Source organism: Gopherus evgoodei, chromosome 4, assembly GCF_007399415.2.
Source record: "Gopherus evgoodei ecotype Sinaloan lineage chromosome 4, rGopEvg1_v1.p, whole genome shotgun sequence".
NCBI classification, from domain to species: domain Eukaryota; kingdom Metazoa; phylum Chordata; order Testudines; family Testudinidae; genus Gopherus; species Gopherus evgoodei.
This window is the reverse complement of record NC_044325.1, coordinates 116812913-116836779: the sequence shown is the minus strand read 5'-3', so window position 1 is coordinate 116836779 and position 23867 is coordinate 116812913. Positions and strand designations below refer to the sequence as shown.

At 48.1% G+C, this 23867-nt stretch overlaps 1 protein-coding gene across 1 annotated transcript; it reads left to right on the top strand.

Annotated features, from left to right (window-relative positions):
* Positions 1-3456: 3456 nt before the first annotated feature.
* Positions 3457-23468, top strand: LOC115650555 (malignant fibrous histiocytoma-amplified sequence 1 homolog). Its single transcript, XM_030560695.1, is given in 11 exon segments — positions 3457-3526; positions 5164-6043; positions 6663-6954; positions 9332-9518; positions 12822-13012; positions 14923-15404; positions 19222-19379; positions 20711-20870; positions 22036-22106; positions 23186-23349; positions 23352-23468. Coding segments are annotated over 11 exon segments (2637 nt in total). The 5' UTR covers positions 3457-3507; the 3' UTR covers positions 23385-23468.
* The last annotated feature ends 399 nt before the right edge of the window (positions 23469-23867 follow it).

Here is a 23867-nt window from a genome sequence, read left to right as displayed (position 1 = left end):
ATAATATAACCTCATATTTAACATACACAGGAGAATCTGACCAAGCCGAAAATTTTATAGACACATGGGACACTGACCATGATATAGACCTTATGCTAATCCCAGGCACATGTTGGCCCCTCACGGACGAGGGTCCCGAATGTTTTGTAGCCACTCATGCCACAAGAACTAATGTTACTGTTAACAGAATATGTTTAGCTGCTGTAGGGTTTGTTTGTGCTCAGGACATTCCCATCACTGAAAACCTGACTTGCACATTACTTCAATACACCCCTTCACACTCAATCAACATCACACTGGCCAAAGAGGGCATTCAGGTACAAAGCCAACAATTGTGGTATGAGCCCTCTGAAAACCCCCATTTATCAGGGTTCAGATGGACAATACTAAATGCTACCTTGGGAACTGTCCATTTCTCCATACCTCTCACTCACTTCCAAATTACTAGTACTTATTCTAATTGCTCTAAGGGTGCGGCTATACGCCTACTAGAGCAGCAGGCTAGACTTGCAGAAACAAGAAAAAGAAGAGATATTGTTGACACTCTACTGCATGGTGCCAACACTGCAGCGTCAGCCTGGACTCTATATAAAACGCAGGAACATGACAGTCATCTGGGACAACTAGACCAAGCTCAGGGGTTTATTTCCGGGGCTCAAATAACTGAGGAGAAGGCCGGTATAGGCGCACTCCATACTATTTCGGCACTAAGTATTGTTACCCAGGACCTACTTAAGCAAATGGTTCACCAGGTCGCCACATCAGGAAAGGCATTGCAATGGGACCAAGCGTGTTCAGAAGTACAGGATTATCTTAACACTATCCTTTTTTCCTTACGTAAGGACCTTGAACAGCAACGCTGGCCCACTGCCCTTACTAATACATCGGGTATACCCCTCGATTTGTGGCCTTGGAGACTTACGTGGAAATTCTCTAAATGGAGGTGTTGGCGCTCACAGTGTTCCTTCCGGGCTTATGGACCCGTGAAAGGATTTTGGGCCCCCACTTACCGTATCCTTCCAGGCCCTTGGGGTGGTTGCTTATGGGACTGGGTAATTCATCGAGATGTTTGGAAAATTAAACCCCCTGGCGGTCCTAACCGCTTCTTAATCGGTGCCCCAGCTATAACCCCTGACCTTTGGATAGGTCTAGGTGATCTTTGGACCTATTGGCCTTTACAACCCCCACAACTGCAATGTTTTAGAAAATTACACCCAGGGGAGGTAGTGACTGTTCATCACCGAGTATGTTGGGAAGGTCTTGGTACTTTACAAGACCTAACCTCCCATGATCTATTATCTGCTAACAGCAGTTGCGTTCATGTTAATTCCTCAATCATACACAATGTGGCCTTTAATCTCCACACCAGCTCAGGCACTCACAACATTTACTGGCCCGCAGAAAAGGATTATCAGGTTTATTTAAAGTTTCAGGTTCCTTTTGATTGGACCTCTGTTGTTCCTGACCGATTCCATTCATTGTTATCCCTCCTACCAGACATTCAATCTATTTCACATTTGCAAACCCAAATTCACTACTTAGAAACTGTTTACCAAGAAGCTTTAAATGCTCTTCAAACGGTTCATTTGGTCTCCACCCTTTGTGTTAAAGGTGATGTTCTGTGTCAGTGCACAAAAAGTTTTCAGTCGCCCCAAAAACACCCTTGGTATGTAGGGCTTCTTTTTGCCATTGGTACCGTTACCTTTGTATGTATTTGCTGTTGGTACATTGAAACCCCCTCCAGTGCTCCCCAGGAAGGTAATCCAGGCCAGGAAACAGTAAATCAACAATTAATTGAAAACATTGCGCAGGAACTTATAAATATTTCAAATTTCGATGAAGTGTTTGCTGCTGAGAAAAGCCCAGTAGCAGCAAACAAAGGAGGGAATTAATAAAGAAAGCCGACCCCAGGCCCAAAGGCCGGGTCTTAATCAAGTTAATAATCATATCAAGGCCTTAGGCCTCAATCACACTAACATATAGCAAAGTAAAAACATTGATTTTATACTAACCCTCCTGAGGCTCACTTTCTGATTTTACTATATTATACTATTATGTTAATGCTGCTAAATCACAGAATGCTGCTATAAGGGGTTAAACTGACATAAAGTCCCTTAAAAACCCCATCCATCACTGCCAAATAAACTAACAACTGCTAGGCTATTATAAGTTTATCAAGCAGCTTATGCACACAGAAAATTAACCTCTAATAAACTTGGCTGAACATGCAGTTTGGGCCCAAGTTCCTCAAATTTGCTTAAGAAACATAGCTGCTGACACTGCAAGTAGGCGAAAACCAGGTGTCAAAGTCCTGACATTAACAAAAACCCGTATAAAGGGGAAGTTGCAAAAGGCAGGCTTGCAGATTAGCTCATAACCGGTAAAGTAAAGTAATGGTAAAAGTTTTTGCAGATGGTTAAAAGATGTCATTGTATTAACCAAATATGGTATCCTCGGATGTATAAGCTCATATGGTAATTTGCGGTTTTAAGCTTTATAACCCCAGGTATTATTGCTGTAAGGTAGAGCGACTTCCCTCTTGCTAGAGGTCCTGTCGTCTCTCCCTGCATATATGCTTGTAATCTATGATTAATCAATAAAGGAGCCTCAGGCTGTCTGATCAACTCAACTGACTGGTGGTCAATTTCCCCGACACTATTGTATTTCATCCTATTTCTATTACTCCAGTTTACAGTGCTCTGGCTTTAAAATGCTGTCTCTTGCTGGGACCTCCTGGGAGAAAAACTTTGTCTATTTTACATGGTCTTGGAAATGCTTGTCAGATGTCCGTTGTATTCTGGGCACATCTGCCGGACATCCACATGTGCTGAACCAGTTATCCTTTTTACCATAGCATAGAGAAGGCTTGTGGCTGGTCTGGACAGTGTGACTTGGGCATGATCTTAGAACTGGCATGTAGACCCTAAGCTCTTCAAGGTAAAAACTGTATGCTATGATTTGTACAGTACTTAGCGCAATCTTCATTCCTGGTTGGTCCCTAGACACTGTTGTGATAAGTTTCCGAAGAATGGCCATCTGTTCCTGAGAATGTGATATCAATTGCCCCAAAGATTGTTGGGGTTTGGGGATAAGTGAGCCATCAGTGGTTAATATGTTTACTGCTTTCCCGTCACGCAGCCACATCACCCTGTCCTGCCTTGCAAAAGGCAGTTCATTAGGAAAGGACAGGACCCCATTTGAGGAGTGAGGAACAGCCAACTTACCAACACCTTTACCTGCAGTCCCTAATAATTGGAACCTGCTGGAAGTGAACAGCTGGGATCTCACGGGAATCTCTCTTTTTACTGTGTGTACTAATGAATACCCAATTCCTTCTCACTGTGCCTTATGCAAGAAGGATGATACAGAGATTTTGAAATCATCTTCTAGGGTGGAGGAGGGAGGGGTCGAAAGAACGTTTCCAAGGGAGGACGGAACTGCAGAAGGCATGTTTGAGCTTCAGAAAGGATCCAGCTGTTGCAGCTGCTGCAGGCCGGCAGGGACAGGATGGCCCAGCACAGAGCCTGTGAGTAGCAAGCAACCCCTTTCCCCTATTGCTGCTGCCCAGCCCTAAACTCCTTGTAGGGGAGGGAGGGAGAAAGTGAGATAGATTTGCCTTTGCATTTCAGAGACTGCTCCAGCAGAGGGGTGTTTGTGGGGAAATGGGGAGAGGCAGATGTATTTTCTCTGCCCTGTGTGGGGCTAGAGCGAGGGGGATGTGGTGGGAAGGGGGAAGGTGTTTTAGTTCTTTTTCAGTGAAGGGTGAGACCTCCCAAGGATCTGCACTGTGAGGAGAGTCATTTGAGTTCATCTCCTGAGCTCCGAGCTGTGTGCGAGGATGAACAACAGCCGTGGGCCTAGACAGGAAGCAGAATGGAGAAGTTGGTTTTGTTTACTTTGGCTTAGAACAGCCCTCTCTGCCCATGTGGAGATCCCTCCCCCAGCATTTACCCCTCTGCTGTAAGTACCCTTCCTATTTGGGCTGGGGATGGCCAGCTAGGCTTCTGCTTGAGGGGTTTAATCCCTCTGAGTCCCTGGGGGTGGTTCTTCACCCAGCTACTCCTCCCACCCAGACCCCTCTGCTCACAACGCTAGTCCCTCTGCAGTTCCCAAGCTGCCACTCCTTGTGTCTGTAACAAGGATACCCCCTGGGCATCCCATTAAATCTGCCTGGGGGTCCTAGACTTTAAGGGCAGTGAGGGTGTGAGGGAAGGTCCTGAACTCATCTCCTGACCACTGAGCATGAATGCATCTAGCTGGCTACAGCTGTAGTGGTGTGCCTACCCTGTGATCCTCTTTTGCCAACGAAGAGAGTGGGTTGGCTCAGTAGTTCCCTGAGGGGAAATCCATTAGTGACTCAGTATGTAGCACTTCTTGCTGAGTCAGCCCTGAGCCAACTTCCCCGGGGGGCCCTGAGCTGTTTGCATGAAAGATCCCATGGCACTTTGGGAGAGAGAGTAGGGCTTCTCTAAAATTGTCTCCTAGTCAAATTTCAAGTCAGGTAATTTAAGGGCTGCTGTGACGAGGATGGTGATCAGTGGACAAGGAGAACAGTTGGATGTCGGATAAGAAGCAATGGGCTTAATCTGCAGCAAGGGAGATTTAGCATAGGTATTAGGAAATGCTTTCTAATGATTGGGGTAGTTAAGCTCTGGAGTAGGCTTGTGGAATCCCTGTTCTTGGAAGTTTGTAAGAGCAGATTGGACAAAAACCTGTCAGGGATGGTCTAGCCCAGCCTCAGCATAGGGGGCTGGGCTGGATGACCTCCCATGATCTCTTCCAGCCCTGCAGTTCTACTCTGCCTCCTCACCTTCCTCTTGCAGCTTCAATCAGACACAATATTCACTTCCTCTTCTAGCCTGTTGTGCTGTGTAAGGGGTGCAGTGCCGGTACTGTGTGCTGCTAAAACAGCTCCCATGCTTCACTGCTACAGCAGCAGCCGCTTTTCATTGATGTGTAAATGATCCTTTAGAGTTTGTGATGGGCTTTAAGAGCCTCAGGGATGAAAAGTGTTACATGAACGTGGGGCTAAAGGAGCTCGGCCACCACCAACATGTTCTTTTCAGGCCCCTAAATGAGCAGCCAGATTTCCAGGCATGAGCACAGTGGGAGCACTCTCAGAAATCCTGCTCACAAGCTGTCATGATCTGTTCCATCCATTAGGTCAGGAGCAAGATGACTGCGTGAGGAAAGTGACTCTCTCCACGATGAGGCTCAGAGTGCTGCCTCCTGCGGTCCTGCAGGACCCCAGAGTGGAGAGCCTGAACCTGGACCGGAACAAGCTGAAACACATCCCCGGGATTTCAAAGCTTGGCAACTTGAGAAAGCTGATCTTGTCCAAGAATGAGATCGCGGACTTCCCTGAGGAAATCCAGAGTCTGGTCCACCTGGAGAAGTTGGAACTGAATCAGAACCAAATCCGGGTCATCCCGGAGGGGATCTTTTCCTGTCTTCCCAGGCTCAAACACTTGCGGCTGAACAACAATCGCCTCAGTGCTTTGCCCAAGGACTTGGCCACCTGCAGCAGCAGCCTCCAGTACCTCAACCTGTCCAACAACTTGTTCCGAGCTGTCCCCCAAGCTGTCCTGGAGCTGGTGAGTTTACAGGAGTTCTATGTGCAGAACAACATGCTGCGCCAGCTCCCCAGGGAGCTGTTCGAAGGGAGGCCGCTGAAGATGTTCAAGGCACATGGGAACCCACTGCAGCAGCCTCCCAACGAAGTCTGCGCTGGGGGAATCCAGCAGATCCTGAGCTATTTCAGCCAATTGCAGAACTGCCAAGGGGAGGAAGACAGGAGGGTGAAGACCATGTTCCTAGGAGCCTCACTGGCAGGAAAATCCACTATCTGTAAGAGCCTGAAGCAGAGGCAAGTGGTTCTGGTGTCTGAGGAGGAGCGAACAGTTGGGATTGAGATCAGCGAATTCCACATCCAGGACTTCACTTTTCTCTTCTGGGACTTTGCTGGGCAGCTAGAGTACTATGTGACCCACCATGTGTTCATCACCCCACAGGCCCTCGTCATCCTGGTCATTAACTTCCAGAAGTAAGTGTTATGCAATGGGTTTGTCTGAAGAGCTCACAATCTAACCAGCTCAGACAGACATGGTGTGTTTGTGGGCGGGGGAAACACAGGCACGGTGCAGGGAAATGACATGGCCAAGGTCCCTCAGTGGCGCTGAGGATAGAACCCAGGGCTCCCAAGGTGCAGTCCTATGTCCTATCCACTAAGCATGCTGCCTGTCCTCTCTGCAATGAGACTGCCAGCCCCTTGGATGGAGATCAAACTCCTTTTACATAAGCCACTGAACAGCCGCTGCATCTAGTGCTGATCGTGGAATGTGTGAGTCTGTACCAGTTGGGCCATGCCTATAAAATGATCACCCAGTCTCATGTATCCAACACCATCTGTTTTAGAGGAAGGTGTTGAGATAACCCACTGTTCAGTGCATATTGTCCTCTTTGCCTTGTCCACAGAGGGAAACAAGTCTGCTACAGACCCCAGTTAGAGGAGACAGTCCTTTAGCTCAAGCTGTAGAGATGTATGCTCTTTACTGTGGCAGCGCTGTGTTCAATCCTCAGGATGACCCCCAGGGCACATTGACACACCCTGCACTGATAGTAACTGGCTGAGAGTTGGTTTGATTGATTTCATTTTTTTTCAGGTACCAGCTCAATAATGACATCTTCCAGGAGCTGGTTGGCTTCTGGATCAATAACCTCTTCATGCGAGTCCCAAACTCTGTGGTCCTGCCTGTGGGAACCCACACAGACTGCTGCACTGAGGAGGAAGTGGAGTTAAAGAAGTGGGACATCATGAGCAAGATCCAGGCCATGCTGGAGGAAAGGAGGGCAAACCTCACCCACTTCATCAACAACTTGGAAAGCAGTGAGGAGTCTGAATTCTACGTGGACCAGTGGGACAGACTGAAGGAGATGGAGAGCTGCACCTTGACTGTAGGGCTATTTGTTGGCTATTACACAGCACCACTGGTGTGCACAATGCTGTACAGGCCAATAGGAGACTTGGTCCCTTCTCCAAGGAGCTTATAGTGCTCATCCCCAGGGAGGTTAACTAAGTATCTGCTTTTAATTTAATCTCTGGATCATGAGCCCATCACCGGTGTACCCTCAGGCTACAAAGAGCCGTTATATGGTGAATTTTGTGGAAATCTGTATTATTAGAGCTGCTTTATTTAAAAACAAGATGGACAAAAAAGGGGGAGGATGGGGGAAATATTTAGCAACAAATTTTGATTCCTTCCCCACTTTTTCATCAAAATTTATCATTTTTTGTCAAATTAAGAGTTTAAAATATTCTGTCCAGCCTGCTCTAGTATTAAGAAATCATTTTTGTTTTGTTTCTCCCCTGACACATTCTGTGTTTCTCTTTTATTCCCTCTCACCCCATCTCTTATTCTTGGGGACATCTTAATGGAAACAGAATCTTTCAAAGCGCTCCTGTGTCTGCTACTTATTTTTCCCATGAAATTAGATCCCTCTGGGACACTGCTATCTATCTAAGGTACCTATATGGGCCCTGTGTAGTAGGAGCAATCTCTAATATTAATCCTTGCAACACTCCTAGGAGGTAGGGAAGTACAATTATCCCCATTTTACAGATGAGAGGTGAGAGACAGAGGAATGACATGACTTGCCCAAGGTCACAGAGAAAGCTGTGGCAGAGCTGGGAACTGAACCTAGGTCTTCCAAGTCCTAGGCCAGCACGCTAACCACTGGGAAATCCTCCTTCTCAGTCCATGATTACTAGCTGCTTAACACCTTTATAAATGACGAACACAACACCCGTCACCACCACAAGCCACCAAAAAATGTCAGCATTTGGCTTTGGTCATCACCTGAAGAGGACTGTGGTACCGTTTATGTATTAGTACATGCTGTCCAGGCTTGAGCTAGACCAGGGGTCGGCAACCTTTCAGAAGTGGTATGACGAGTCTTCATTTATTCACTCTGATTTAAGGTTTCACGTGCCAGTAATACATTTTAACATTCTTAGAAGGTCTCTTTCTATAAGTCTATAATATATAACTAAACTATTGCTGTATGTAAAGTAAATAAGATTTTTAAAATGTTTAAGAAGCTTCATTTAAAATTAAATAAAAATGCAGAGCCCCCCCGGACAGGTGGCCAGGACCCAGGCAGTGTGAATGCCACTGAAAATCAGTTCGCGTGCCGCCAGCGGCATGCGTGCCATAGGTTGCCTACCCCTGAGCTAGACGTATGACCTCTGGTTCGCTTTTCTGCCTTCTGTAGCGTTTCCTAACGGTTTTTTGCTGCATTGTGCTTTAATACTACTGACAGTAACACATGGGAAGAGCTATTTTTTCCTCCATTTCTCTGATTTTTTTCAAAAAAGTCTTATTTATAGCTTTTAACATTGCACTTACTTCATCAGCTTTTCATCAGTTGAATATTCTGTCTGGTCAGTTTCCCTGGTTCCTGTGTAGAGTCAGTCAGTTTCCCCTGTTTGTGTGGGTCTCTTGCACAGCAGCAAGAGAGAGAGAGAAACATTTAAAAACAGTATATAGGCAAGTGTGATTATAAAATCACAACAACTGGCCAGGGAAGGGAGACAGCTCCAGGGCAGGCTTAGTGCCTGCAACTACTTTTAACTGCATTTAATCAAAAAATGGTATAATCCTGTACAGGGCTGGTGCAAGGATGTTTCGCACCCTAGGCGAAACTTCCACCTTGCGCTCCCCCCCCGTGTTCCCCCCTGCCCTGAGGCACCCCCAACCCCACGGCAGCTACCCTCCTCCACCCTGAGGTGCCTCCCTTGCGGCAGCTCCCCACCCCCACCCTCCACCCTGAGGCACCCTGCCCCAACTCACCCCTGCTCCGTGCACGAGCACCCCGAGCACGCCATGGCTGCTTCACTTCTCCTGCCTCCTGATTGGCGCCACAAGCCTGGGAGGTGGGAGAAGTGAAGCAGCCACAGCATGCTCAGATAGGAGGCAGGGCCGGGGTGAGTTGGGGTGAGGAGTTCCCCTGCATGCTGCCCTCCCCCACACTTGTTGCAGGTGGCCCTCCCCGTGCTCCCCTGCCCCAGCTCCCTCCACCTAAATGCCGGTGGCGACTGGGGCAGCAGAAGATCCGGCCACCACGGTCGCTGCCAAAGAAAATGGTACCCCCTAAATCCCAGCACCCTAGGCGACCGCCTAGGTCGCCTAAATGGTAGCACTGGCCCTGATCCTGTATGTAGGAAGAAGGGTGCTATATAGAAACCAAATCCCCTCTCTGTTCCAGCTGGACCATGCATACTGAGTCTTCTGTAGTAACAGAACGCTGTTGAACTGTTTTTCTTTCGTTCCAGATTTTAAACCTTGTTCCCGTCAATTGCACTGATTACTGGGATATTAAAAAACTTGAAACGACTATTTTGGAGCATGTCAAGAATGAAGAAATATTTCCTAACGTTATCCGAGTGCTGCCTCCCATCTATAAGGAAGTGGAAGCTGCAATTGTAGATATTGTGCAGAGTGAGGAGACCGCAGACTATGGTACATATCAATAGATCTTCTCTTCTCCCTGCCAGCCTTCCTCACTGAGAGTTCACTGCTTTAGGGGTCCTACGCCCCACAGCCATCATCTTTTTGCCTAAGGAGGGCTGGCCAAGGACTCCCTCTGGTGCCCGATAAACTCCCTATTCTACTGGAGACGTGTTGGCAGTTCAGAGATTCAACACCGTCTCCAGTCTAGGAGCTAAGCAGGTGGTGGTCTGTAGCAATTCCAGGCAGGGGCAGCAGGTTATATGGGCTCAAGGTGCTCAAGCACCAGGAATATTCAAGGCTGAGGGCTGTGCTCCACCAATATTTGGAGCTGGGTTTCTCCCCTGGCCCTGTCTCAGAGCTTCCCTGCCTGAAAGAAAACAGCCGGTGCCTCTCTCCCTTGTTTTGTGCTGCTTCTGCCTAAGGCTATAGAGATCAGTGGCTGGCAGCCTCTTGGAGCAACGGGGGAGGGGAAGAGGGAGAAGGAGGCACACACATGCTTGGGAGCTCTGTCTCCCACCCCCCCCCCCCTGGCAGCCACGGGCAGCAGCAGGGGAGGCCACAAGGGATGGCAACCGCGCCCCCGCCCCGGTACCCACCATAGGGGAGGCGAGTGGGCTTTCTGGACCTGAAATAGTCCCTAGGAGCATGTGCAGTGACTGTGGTGCAGAGTGAGTGTGCTGCGGGGGGGGGGGGGAGAGGAGGGGTCCCTCCCCTGGAGCTTGCTGCTGCCTGTAAGTGGAGGGGGGGAGTCCTCTCTGGCCCTAGCCCTGGGGCAGCCTGTCTGCATCCCAAGTTCCTTATCCCCAGCCCTGCCTCACCCCAGAGTCTGCACCCCCAGTACCCCACCCTGAGCACCCGCCTGCACTGTGAAGCCCTCATCCCCAGCCCCACCCCAGAGCCCTCACTTGAGGGGAAAAATGTGCAACTTAAATTTGGTGGTCAGTTTGGAGTATCATTGTGTTTAGCACAATACTTGATTATTTTACACCCTTTAACGTATACAGGTATTACAAAGGGGGAATGTTCTTAATGTCTTCTCTGAATTCTGTGTGGGTGCCTCAGTTTCCCCTATGCATTTCTCAAGGATCTAGATGGTGGGATAAGGGTGTGTGGTTGTTGTAGAGCTCTAGAGTGCCAGTGTGATGCCGTCTGCACAGAGAATGGCCGAAACCCTGTCTCCGGGCAACTGATGGCCTGGGCCGCTCTCCTGCAAGGTGCCAACTGAAGGTATTGGAGAACAAAGAGATCAGGTGGCCTCCTAATGCCTGGGAAAGAGACAAAGGCCAGAGGAGGGAGTGTCAGTGCCTGTGCAGATTTCTGGGAAGTGCATGGTGTGGAAGGGGATGCTGGGATGCTTTGGAACTACTCCATACAAAGCCAGTCAGGACTCTGGGGGAGCCTCCTCTCTCTGAGCATACTGTCTCCAGGGCAAGAAGCTTACACCTTCTTGAGTCTGACCTCAGAGCATTCAGCATGCCCTTCCACACTGTGTGCTTTCCACAGTGAGTGTGCCCAGGCAGGTCCTGGGGCAGCCAGAGGTCCCTGCACGCCAACTCTGCAGTCAGACATGACTCTCATCCAGCTGGTAAAACAGAAGGTTTATTAGATGACAGGAACACAGTCTAAAACAGAGCTTGTAGGTACAGAAAACAGGACCCCTCAGTCAGGTCCGTCTTGGAGGGTGGGAAGCATAGACCCAAGTTCTAGGCCTCTCCCCATTTCCCCAGCCAGCTCCAAACTGACACTCCCTCCTCTAGCCTTTGTGTCTCTTCTGGACAAGGAGGCCACCTGATCTTTGTCCTCAACACCTTCAGTTGGCACCTTGCAGGGGAAACTGAGGTACCCACACAGTATTCAGAGAAAACATTAAGAACGTTCCCACTTTGTCACAACAGGTGCAACAAAATGTAATACTGTATATTGAAGCAGGCAAGTGCTGCTTCTGACTTTCCACTTTTAATTGACCCTTGTAATCTTGTAGTGCTGACGCGTTGTAGCTTCATTTTATATCAGTTTACAGAGTGGGAGCAGGGGAGGGGAGGCCCCAACAAAAATTATACAAACCTGCTGCCTATGGACTTCCAGGTGCTGCACAGTTAGGGGGTGAGAGATTGGGACGCAAACCTCATTCCCTTGCAGAGCAGAGCATTAGTATTTAACCATATATCTAGTCAATTCTGTCTTCCATTTATTCTTGTCTCAGCACGATGGGGGCTGCAATTTCACTGGATGTCTAGTAACCAAGGAGCTCTGCTGCTTCTAGCACTATCCCCACAGATGGCCATCCTAGTTATGTTCTAAAATAGCCCACCTTCCATTAGCCTAGACCTAGAGAGGCTCTAGAGATAATGAGCAACTGGAGATTCCGGAGGATCTCCTGGCTGCCATGTAGATCTTTCCTGTGCCTGCTCCTATTGGCTCAACCTACAAGAGCCAGGGGGATGTCAGAAATAGAAGTTAGGCTGAAATGCCATCTCAGCGCTCCAGGCGCTGTTCCTCGTGTGGATTTTCTCTTCCTGCATTGTGTGGATTAAGGGGACGAGTAGCAGCCCAGATGAGGAGTCTCCATGCTGTGTTCACTGGGAGTAAATAAGTTCGTTCTTATTTACATTGGGCTAGAGTGAGCTGCATTAAGTTCCTTAGAGGAACATATTAGCAGTGCACAGCCAAAGCGGGCCAGATCCTGCATTCCTCATGTGAATGGCTAGACTTCAGTGGAGCTATTAGTCTGAGTAGGGACTTTCAGACTAGGTCCATAACAGGGTGGTCTGTGTATTTCAGTAACCTTTTCAAAGAGCCTGGTACATATCTGTCTACATGTGCATATCTACTTACCTCTGGCTTGTTCTGAACACTCCTACCATAGCCCTGCAGTGAAATATCTGAGAGTTAGAAAAGCACCCTGGGTACTGTCATGCAGATAAAGACACTCAGCTTCCTCTGTACTTTGGGATTCCTGTGTCCAGTTCTGCTAGAAGTCACTTTTGACCTGGAGTGGGATTTGCCAAGTCATGGTAAGGTGACCAGACAGCAAGTGTGAAAAATCAGGGCGGGGGTGGGGGAAACTAGGAGCCTATATAAGAGACCCAAAAATTGGGACTGTCCTTATAAAATCAGTCACCCTAAAATATAAATAAATATAAAATATAAATATAAAAATAAAATCTGGTCACTCTAAGTCATGGGTGTTAGCACTGATGTACATTGGCCCTTTTAGGATTCCACCTTGGGCCAGCCCCCACCCACTGACATTTCAGCTGCTGTTCGAAACCCTGTGTTAGTCATTTCCATGTGATCGTGTTCTCTCTCTAGGCATGATGGACCTCAACCACTTACTCTGTGAAATCACCCGCCGAGAGTACCTGAGCCATCTGGGCACAGAGCTTTTCCAGGACATCCTGAGATACCTCCACCGCATTGGGCTGATTATATGGTATGAAGAAATCAAGCAGCTGGAAAGCACAGTCTTTCTCCGGCCCGCCTTTCTGATAACCATGTTCAAGGTGAGTGCATGGGTACCGGTAGAACCCTCTCTCCATGACCAGGTTATTTCTCTGGGAAGCAGCGTCCTGCCTCCCTGCGTGTTCTGTTTCGTGCCACCTTGCATGCCATTGTCCAGGCATAAGAGTGATGGGTGGTTTGGAAAGAATAAGCCTTATTTTGCTCTCCAGCCATACCTCAGTTTCTGGGGCAAGTCTCAGATATGATCGTACACTTTAAGGCCAGTCAGCTGGGTTTCTCAAAGGACTTTGCAAGCAATCAATTACACCTAACAGTTATGTGTGAGAGAGCCAGCATTATAGATAAATGGAAGCAAAATACCTAAGGTCATGCTGCAAATCATGGACTGGAATAGAACCTATGAGTCTTTAATTCCAGTCTCCTGGTCTAACCTCTGTGATGTGGACACTGTCTACTAGGAACTGGACTGAGGCCTCTTATTCATCTTCACAGCCAGCAGATTTCAACATTTTATTAAAGCTCATGTTGAAATTATATAATACACAGATTAAGGAAAGAGTGTTTATACATCTGGGTATAGTGCTTAGATTATCCACAAACACAAAGTTTGGCTTAAAAGTCATAATACATATAGTACATTAACCCAGATTTTGGTGAGTAAGTTTAACAATACAGTTTAGACCCTGCTCGTACCAACCTGGCTTAGATGATCCTCTCCCCAGTCTCTTGGAGCCATCCAATAGCCATTGAATGTATCTTGAAGAGCAAATGAATGCCTCTGATTCAGATTCTCCTCCCCCACCCCCTTTTTAAAAATATCCTTGTAGAGTGTGAACTTACCCCTTCAGTGCCTCCTGCTGGTTGTCCTGGGAATTAGCTCACTGACAGCCAGGAGAGTCCTCTGCAGGCCGGTGATCCACCTGTCACCTGGCCTCCGTGTCCCTCCCTGGACCCTGGTGCCCTGTTAACTGGGGTGCTGCCCCCAAGTAGTAACCACTTTCTCTCAGGGTCTCCCTTTCCTGGAGAACCCCCACCCACTATCCCCACCTCACCTCAGTATATGGCTAGTGCCAGTCATTGTCTAGCCCCTGCACCCTGGGGCAGACTCCAGTATCAGCCTACTCATCACTGGCAAGGAGGGTTTGGACCTGCTGCCTTGGCCTACCCCTGGGCTGCCCTCTGAAACCTCCAGTACTTATTGGCCTTGTGCTAGGCCAGAGCCTGGGGCTCTCCAGGCTGGAGCACCCCAGCAACTCTGCCTTTCCCCAGCCCTGCTCCACTCAAGTACCTTGTCTCTAGCTCCCTGCAGCCAGGCCCTTCTCTCTCTACAGGCAGAGGAAGACTGTTTGGGCTTCTGGCTCAGAGCCTTTTATAGAGGCCAGCTGGGCCTGATTGGGACATGGCCACAGCTGAGCCTGCTTTCCCCCAATCAGCCCAGGCTTCTTGCCCTAGCCACAGCCCTCTCCTGGGCTGTTTTAAGCCCTGAAGGGCAGGAGTGGGTAACCACCCCACTACAGTCCTTTTCAACTCAGTTCAACTACGGCCTCTGTTTTTCCTCATTCTGGTGTGCGCTGTGTAGAAAGGCCCATGTCCCATTCCCTGCGATTGCTGGAGGAGCCTTGTGCCTCTTGTGTTGCTGGGAGATGAGGCTAGGAGGGAGGATAGGATGCTAGCTGAGGACTTGGGAGAACCAGGTTCAATTCTTGCTTGTCTACAGGCTTCCTCTGTGACCTTGGACAAGCTGCTTAGTTTCTCTGTGCTTCAGTTGCCAATGCATAAAATGGGGATTAGAGCACTTCCCTCCCTCATGGGTGTTGTGAGGACAGATACAATAAAGACTGTGAGACCCTCAGATAAAATGGTGATGTGAGTGTTGTAAGTACCTAAGCAAAACTGCATCCATTACTGAATTCTTCCCTGGCTCACTGAGCTTTTGTTTCTTCCCGTTCAGATTCTTGTTAGATATCGCCTGGTGCAGCAGCTGGAGAGCATCTCCATAGACCTGCTGGTGGGAGAACATGCTACTATCCGAGACCAGTCCAACTGGGTGTGGACGTTCAAGTCGAAGGCCATGCTGTGCCAGCGGGCCATGCGAGCCTTGGTCAAGCACCAACTCTACTCAGAAGGGATGAGGGACATCTTTGAGGAGATGGTGGGGCACAAGGCCAAGAAGGGGAAGCTGTTCAGCCTTCTAGAGCATTTTGAGATCTGCCTGGAGGTGAGGAATGCCAAGGACCTCAACCCAGGGGCCAGGGAGTTTGTGCCAGGGAAGCCATGGGAAACAACGCAGGACGGCGGCGAGGCTTATTACTTGTTTCCCACATATCTCAACCAGAGCGAGGAGGTTTCTGAGAGGTGGGGAGGAGATCATCCGGAGGATCTCCATATCCGGGCTTACTTCTCACCTGAGATCCCAGAGGGCTTCTTCCAAAGGTAACGAGCCAGCCTACTTGTGTTAACCATGTGCTGCTGCCTGGCTGCATGTCCTGAGCTGGGGAGCCTGTCAGTGCAGGGATCATTCCTTCTTGTCTGTCTGGGAAGCATGTCATTGGTACTGGTATAAACAAACACAATTCATAGTGATCAAAAGGAAGGTTGGCCTAGTGGTTAAGGCCCTGGACTGGGCCTCGAGATCTGGGCTTAATTCCTAGACTCTCTGTGTGACCTTGGGCAAATCACTTCATCTCTCCAAGCCTCAGTTCTCCATCTGTGAAATGGGTAGAATAATTCTCCCTCTGTTGCTGAATCTCTTTGGGTGTGTACTGCACCTGGCCCAACAAGGTTATGAACTCAACTGAGGCCTGCAGGTGCTACTATCATATTAATTATTAATAGGGCATGTTAGTGTACTGCCCAGGGATTCATACTGCCTGGTTCCCATTTGTGTTGACTGGCGTTGCATATGTAAGTCATTGCATATTGTTTTGGTGATGTGCCCCCCTATGGCTTTATTTCTGTTCATTCAGGTGTCCCAGTCAGGGATGTCCCTAGCTATTTGGGTGCCCTATGCAGCCTCCCCATAGGTGGGCTATGTGGGGCCTCAGGCCTCCCTCCTCCCTCAGCGTCTTGGAGGAAGGAGCTGTGGGGGGCCACTTTTGGGGACCCCACAGGCCCAGAATGGCCCGGGGGATTAGCTGGGGGCTGGGAGCAGTCCGCTGCACTTTCCTTGCCTCGGGCCCAGTCGGCTCTACTCCGCCAGCTCCCAGCCACAGTGCTCCGCTTCCCGCCGCTGGTGAGATCCGTGGTGGTCCTTTCCCCAACCCAAGCCACATGGCTGGGGCCGGGGCAAGGGAAGCGAAGTGGGCTGGGGCCGCGTCTCTCTGCTTTCCACCACCAGTGAGTGCCCTATTTCATGGTGCCCTTTGCAGCTGCATATGCTGTGTATGCCTAAAGTTGGCCCTGGTCCCAGTAATCCTGACAGCCGGGAGCGGGCAAACCACATGAATGTGGAGATTTGTGCTGGGAGGTGGGTACTCTGGAGCATTGGTGTCCTGCCTTTATGGGTCCGCTAAGCCATCTATTAGTGCCTAGAAGAGCTGCACAAAGTAACTGCAGGGACCATTGTGGAGGGGAGAACAGGGAAACTGAGAGGACACTTTCATAATCCCATTTGCTGAGCCATATTCTCTTTCACGATGGCCTAGCACACCCAAACTAATTCCACAGGGCAGCCATTCTACCTAGCGTGAGCTCCTTGGAATCATCCCTTTTGTGGGGGAAAAACCAAACTGCGGATGCCGTGGCGAAGGAGTGCATCTTCTACTTAGCCTCATGAGCTCAGACAGTCCTGGATGACTTGCTGGGTCACTGCCTTCCCCTGTGAGTCTGGCTGCCTGTGACTTGTGAGTAAGCGCAGAAAAAAACCAAATGCAGCTATTTACCTGTCTGGCTGGTCTCTGCTTACAGCCGAGAGGGCAAGGCTGAGAGTCAGAATCATTGTAATACAAGGAAGTTGTAAGCTTCCCTCCTCCGGCAGTTCAGTTGATCTTGTACCCTGTAGGGTAGCCCGTCTCTGAACCTTCACAAACACTGATCTTCACCCGGTCATGGGGACGAGTTTGGACACAATGTGTCGTGATCTGGATTCATCGCCTCTTGAGTTAATGATCAGCCATATCATACCATCCAGTCAGGATCTGGGGTTCCCCAATGTTCAAAGGAACATCTAATTCTATTCTCACTGTATAGGTTTCTATGCTGCACTCATCATTGTAGTATCTGTGTGTCTTCCAGTTGTGCATTAAACAACCTGACTGCATCTGTCACCTGTTGGTTGTTCTCTCATTCTGTTCCCTAAGGGAGAAGCAAGTGCAGTGGAATGTCTTGGTTTGGTGGTAATTAATAGGCCACCAGGCTTCAGTTCATGCAGCTTTTAAAGCATTGAGGGGTTTTAACAACAGCTGGTGGGGAAGGTGGGCCTCTCCGCTGAACAGTGCACCAGAGCCCAGGGCATTTCTTCCCTTCCAGAAAATGAATGGCAGACTCAACTATCGATTCTAAAGTCTCTTATCTCTGCATAAAGAAGTGATTTGTACCCAACGGATCCATGTTGGCAAGGTAGCTTGTTCAAATCAGTGTCATCTTGCTGCGTCAAGAGTGAGAGAAGCAGGAAGAGGCACTCCCCAAGATGCATGTATGAAGCCATCCATAGTAATAATATTGCAGTTTGCCTGTGGGATTGTTAGCTACCCAATGTGTACCAAGCACCCAGGCTGTCCAATGCATGGGGCAGCTATTTACTTTAGGAAGAAGCTTTTGACTGCTGGCCTTTCCAGGGCTAGAAGGGAAGGAAAAGCCAGCAAGAAGGAGAGACAAATGAGTGAGTGAGTTTGTGTGTGTGTGAGAGAAGCCACTCTCATTGCCACTTCAAAAATTATTTTTCCTTCCTTGGTATTCTGCTGTTAATTGATTTGTCTCGTTAGACTGACCTCTTCCATCAGCTCCAATCCTTTCATGTATTTATATCTGCTCCTGTATTTTCCACTCCATGCATCTGATGAAGTGGGTTCTAGCCCATGAAAGCTTATGCCCAAATACATTTATTAATCTCTAAGGTGCCACAAGGACTCCTCGTTGTTTTTGCACTAGGAAAATGTGAGTCTTTGTCATCCTCTAGTGGCTGATCCTCAGAAGAGGTTAGTGCAATGATACCCAGACCTCAGTGGTTCAGGAGTCAAATAAGGGATCAACATTACCCAAAAGAGCCACAGGAGCATGAATTCATTGTTTCATTTACTATAGTACAATATATTCATATTTAAAAGTATAATGGGGAAATATCTAGTGTGTTTATATACACTAAATATTATATACTATATAATATATACTAAGTGTGTGTGTGTGTGTGTGTGTGTGTGCACGTGCACATGCACATGCACATGCTGAATCAATCTCTCTCTCTCAGCAAAATGACTGACCAAATATTGGTATTTTATCAACTGCAATTGGTTAATAAAATAGTGTAAACATCCTGATTGGTTAATAACTATGATTGGTGAATAATTAAATCACAGTGTTCTAATATCATATGCTGCAAAGAGACACAGGAGACGCATTAAAGAGCGAGCCCCTTGTGGCTTGCGAGCTTCAGTCTGAGTATCACTGGGTTAATGATTAGGGCAGCCCAGAAAACATTTCAATTATTGCAAAAAATTCAGAGGTTTTAGAGTTCTGATGTGGAACAGAACCAATACCTTTCAAAATTTGTTGTGCAAAAAGTGACAGAGGCTCCTTCCACCCCAGACTAGCCAATGGTGATTAAGGCACAGATCTGGGATACAGAGATCCAGGTTCAAGACACTACTCTGAATCAGTTAAAGCCAGGGACTTGCCTCACCCCTGAGCTCTGGACTATTCTGGGCACTTGGTCTGATTTTTTTTTACCAGAAATTCCATCCTGGATCTGAGGACCTTTGCTGATGAAAGTTTTGTTGAATCTAGAACATTTTTGCAAAAAGTTTTGGTTCCGATGAATCTGCATGTTGAGTAGAAAAATTCCCAACCAGCTCTCTTAATGGGTCTGCTACAGCTGCTAGTAATGAGACTCAGTCCTTTCACTCCAGTGGTAGAGGCTCATGTTTTTAATACAGTACGAGAGGTCCCTGGTTCAATCCCCATTGTCGTCCCACCTGGGGTTGGCTACATATATTCTGGCAGTAGATGGGGCTTAAAACAGTTTCCATGATACTGGAGCTGGAGGGCAGAACTGTTTCAATCTTTTGGCTGATGTCTCTCTCCAATCTCATTGCAGGCTCATGGTGAAAGCTTGCTCCTTCTACTCGGCCCACTGGGTTGCGAAGGTCACGTGCCTGCTCATATGCAGTGGCAAACCCTTGCTAATCAAAGAGAACAACCGGAAAGGCTATAGTTATATTGAACTCCGGAGCAGAAAGCCAGTGCAAAGGAAAGGTGAGAGGGAAACCCCAGGCACTGTTTTCTCTCTTGAGTATGTTCTCTTTGGCTTCTTGGGCCTGGAAATGGAGGGCAGTTGTCCACTTGCCATCTGCTCTCTTGCACTGCATCCGAACCCCCCTAAACAAACTGGCACCTGTGTTGCATGCTGGGCCAATGCATGTACAGCATTATCCCTACTTATTGGCTTTTGGTTAGCTACAGATTGGTTGTGTCTCCAAGCATTGAACTCTCTGAAGCTCCTTAGCCTAGGGAGGACCATGTGACTTCATAGAATATCAGGGTTGGAAAGGACCTCAGGAGGTCATCTAGTCCAATCTCCTGCTCAAAGCAGGACCAATCCCCAAATGGCCCCCTCAAGGACTGAGTTCCCAACCCTGGGTTTAGCAGGCCAATGCTGAAACCACTGAGCTATCCCTCCTCCCCCTGGCCTGTCCCATTGGAGCATCTCTCTCTAACCTGAGGAAACCCTGATTAATAGAACTTCCAACTTCTTAAAGATTTGGGTGTTCCCAAGATCTTAATGAAATTTGGGGTCCCACAGTGGCTCTCTCAAAATAAATGCAATGGGATGACACAAGACTGATTCCACATTTAAGATCGGGTTGAGCTTTTTCAAAGTAAACTCTTTTTCTCCCTTTCATTAAGTTTTATATTTTACCCTAGAATGAGGAGTGATATCCTCAAATCGCATCTTCCCTGTTCTTGCTGGAGGTTGGAGATAGAATTTTCTCAGCCTTCAAAGGGGAGAGTCAGATTGAAGCTTTCACAAAGAGAACTCCTCTTCTTGATGTTCGAGTTACACAGACATTGACTGGCACAACCATCCCCTCCTAAAAGAGTTTTAAACATTTCCCTCCCTTCCCCCTCCCCCGAAACTGCTCAGTGTCTTGGTGTCATAGGCCTACTAGTTTTCTGCTCCTCACTACCATAATGGCAATAAAAGCAGAAAAATACTTAATAAAAGTTTGAGGCCATGAGCTCTGTCGGGCAGGAACCATCTTTTTGTTCTGTTTATACAGCTCCTAGCACCCCGGGGTTCTGGTCTATGCCTGGGGCTGCTCGGTGTTACGGCAATACAAATAATAAGCAAAGAAGGGCACAACATGGCTTTTGGGGACTGTTTTTTGGTTCACCTTTAAATTGCCCCTCAAGGGTGTCTGGTCTGGATGAATTGGAAAGAACCCAGCTGGTGCAACTGTTGCCTATAACCCAGCCTACAAGTAACCCTTGCTCACCCATTACCATTTGTGGTCTAAATGGGCTAATTCAGTCCAGGTAACTGTGATGATTAACAGCAGCCAGTTCTTTCCCTTCTTCATCTAAAGAATTCCAGTTCACGTGGGATTTTTTCATGGCTATCATCTTCATCATCCGGAGGCTCTCAGAGGAGTGGCCTGGTCTGCACATGTGCATGAAGGCGCCTTGTCGAACGGCAGGATGTCCTGCAGAATTTTTCTGGCCAGATGTGGACGGCAAGAACACAGTGTACGTATGTCCTCTAACCTGTTTTGCCTACAGGAAACACCGGCGGTGGGGTGTGAGCACCTGCTACCACAGTACAAATGGTGATCAGTTCTAAAAAAGACCTGTTCTTTGCTTGTCTGTGATAACCTTCCATCAGAGCAGGGCAAGTCACATTACAAAGGTCTGAATCCTCACTACATGCCAGTGAAGCAAATAACTACTAACCTTATTCTACAGAACAGGAAACAGAAACGCCAAGAGGTTACGGACACAATTTTCAAACTTGGGTGTCCAACACTGGGCACTTAAATGGCTATGCAGCAAAGCACTTAAGTGTGCATTTCACTTTATTATTATTTATTTGTATTGCAGTAGCTCCTAGAAGCCCTGGTCACAGGCTGCATTGTGCTAGGTGCTGTACAAACACAGAACAGACAGTCCCTACCCCCAGACAGCCAAGTAATTCAATACCTAATTATTGCTGAATCAGGCCTTAAATCCATATTTAGGCATCCAAACCAAAGCAGACTGGCTTTCAAAGGAGCGAAGTGCCTCTGAAGTTTCATTGACACCACTGGGAGTTGAGTGCTTCTGAAAATTGATGCGCTTTGATTATGGTGTGTAAATATGGATTATGGGTGGGATTTTTCAAAAGCACTGAGCCTGGCCTAACTCTGCTCCTCTTGAAGTTGATGGTGACTTGAATGGGAACAATGCTGAGCCCTTTTGGAAATGGGCCCCTACATCTGTATTAAAACACCTCGGTTTGAAAACTGTGGTCCTTCTTTGAGTGACCTCTGCATATTCCCACTCCCCTATTGCCATCGGCTTGTGGCCTGGGTGCCTGGGTCCCACAAGCAGGAATATGCAGAGGTTCATCTCAAAAAACTCCATTTGCTGCTATGTAATCTTCATTTTAAATGGCTTGGCAAAGGTCCCTTAGGAAGCCCATGGCAGAGCTGGGAATAAACCCCAGGCTCCCAGTTTAGTACCTCAACTACAAAATCCTCCCTTTAGACCACGGGAAACATTTTCTCTTTCCGGTTTTTGTCCATAACATTTTAGAAAGAGCAATTCGGATTCCAAAAGGGGCATTTCTGAACAGTGTCTTCCATGGCTGTAAAGGTGTTTAGTGGCGCTTTGTTAATTAGTGTTTTTTTTTCTTTTCCTTTCTTTTTATTTTAAGGACGAAGGAAGAAATTAAAACTTGTGGAACATGTGGCCATCGGTTTCGAACTGAGCTGCTTTTACCCAAAGGTACGGGCAGACGGTTGTAATCCTGCTATTGCATAGGGGCCAGTTTAACCCACAAGATGAAGGCAGAAGGATTTCCTTTGTGTCCTTGTACAAGCGGTCATTGAGGGTGTGTCTGCACAGGGATAAAAGCCCCATGGCATGGCCGCGGCTGGCCAGGCTTGTTGGGCTTGGGCTGCAGGGCTAAAAAGTGCTGTGTAGACATTTGGGCTTGAGCTGGAGCTCTGGGACCCTCCCTCTTTGCAGGGTCCCAACATTTGGGCTCCAGTCTGAGCCTGGAAGTCTGCACTGCACTTTTTCAGCCCCAGAGGCTGGGGTCAGCTGCTGTTTTTTTTTTTAATCCCTGTGTTGACACATACCCTGAGTCATCTTTCTGTCCTGTGCTTCCCCATCTGTACACTGGGAGTGCTAATACTTCCTCTGTGTGTCTGCTCCTTGTAGCTCATAAGTTGTTTGGGGCAGGGCCTGTCATTCGCAATGTTTGCACAGTGCCTAGCATAATAGCATCCTTATCTCAGCTGAGTCTTCCAGGTGCACGACTGTAATCAGATAAGCCTGACAATAAGCATGGTCCAGCGGTTACAATAAACACAAGGCCTGGGAATTGGGACACCTGGGTTCTAAATCCTAGGTCTGCCCTGACCCATATAACCTATTTATCCTTAGTTTCACTATCTGTAAAAGGCCCGACAATGCAGTGTCCTACAATCCATCTCTGACAGGCAGCTCCCCTGCGTTAAGAACTGCTTCTAATAACTCCCAAGATTTTCTGAGCAATTTTTTTCACTCTTTTATCTTAAGACAACTGTGACTAGGTGGCCAGTTCTTGCTGGCCCCTTGGCTGTCCCTGCTTATCCGCCTCTCACGTTCTGGGGCAGATGCGCAGCTGGTATAAATCACCCTAACTACACTGAAGTCCAATGGAGCTATGCCAGTTTGCACTGACTGAGGCTCTGCCTCCATTGCCAGGAGGGATTAGTTAATGTGTAAAGCACTTTAGAGGGTCAGTGGGGTAGAGGGTGTTGGGGATTCCTCCATGGCTGTGGCAGGGTGGGCTGATGTCTCCTTCTCTTTCCTTTCAGTTCCAAGTGACCTGGGGGTTCCACAGCCCCCGCCCTCTGCTCACTATTATGTCACTAGCTACGGGACTACAACTTTAGGCCCCAGCAGCATCCATGTGAATCGCCAGGTAACTTGGTGGCAGCTTTGCTCCTTGTGTTTTGTTCTGGGTTTTTGGCTTCTCTATCCTTTTCCTGTTGTGGGGAGCTGGGCTTGTGCTAAGGTGGCCCACGTCAGCTCCTATCATGGTCAATGAGAAGAATGACCCAGTGGTTTAAAGCACTGACTTGGTATTTGGAAGACCCAAGTTCAATTCCCTGCTCTGCTCTGGATTCCTGGTGAGTTTTTGGACAAGTCACTTAGCCTCTTTGTGCCTCAGTTCCCCATCTGTAATATGGAAATAATATCCTATCCCCACTTCCCAGGTAGGGTAGTGATCTGTTGATTGATACACTCAGATACATTGATGATCAGGCCATAGGGATGGATAGATGGAATTTTTCCATTGATTTTAATGGGAATTAAAGCAGGTCCTAGAACAATGAGGGAGCCAGTCAGAAGATACCCACTTTGGAACACTGGTCAGATAGGCTTCGTAGACCCATCTGTTTGAAGCCCAGAACACAGCAATGTGATCTAGCCAGACCGGCTGCATAACACAGCATGGAACCTCACCCTGTGATTCCAATGTCAATCATCCTGTCT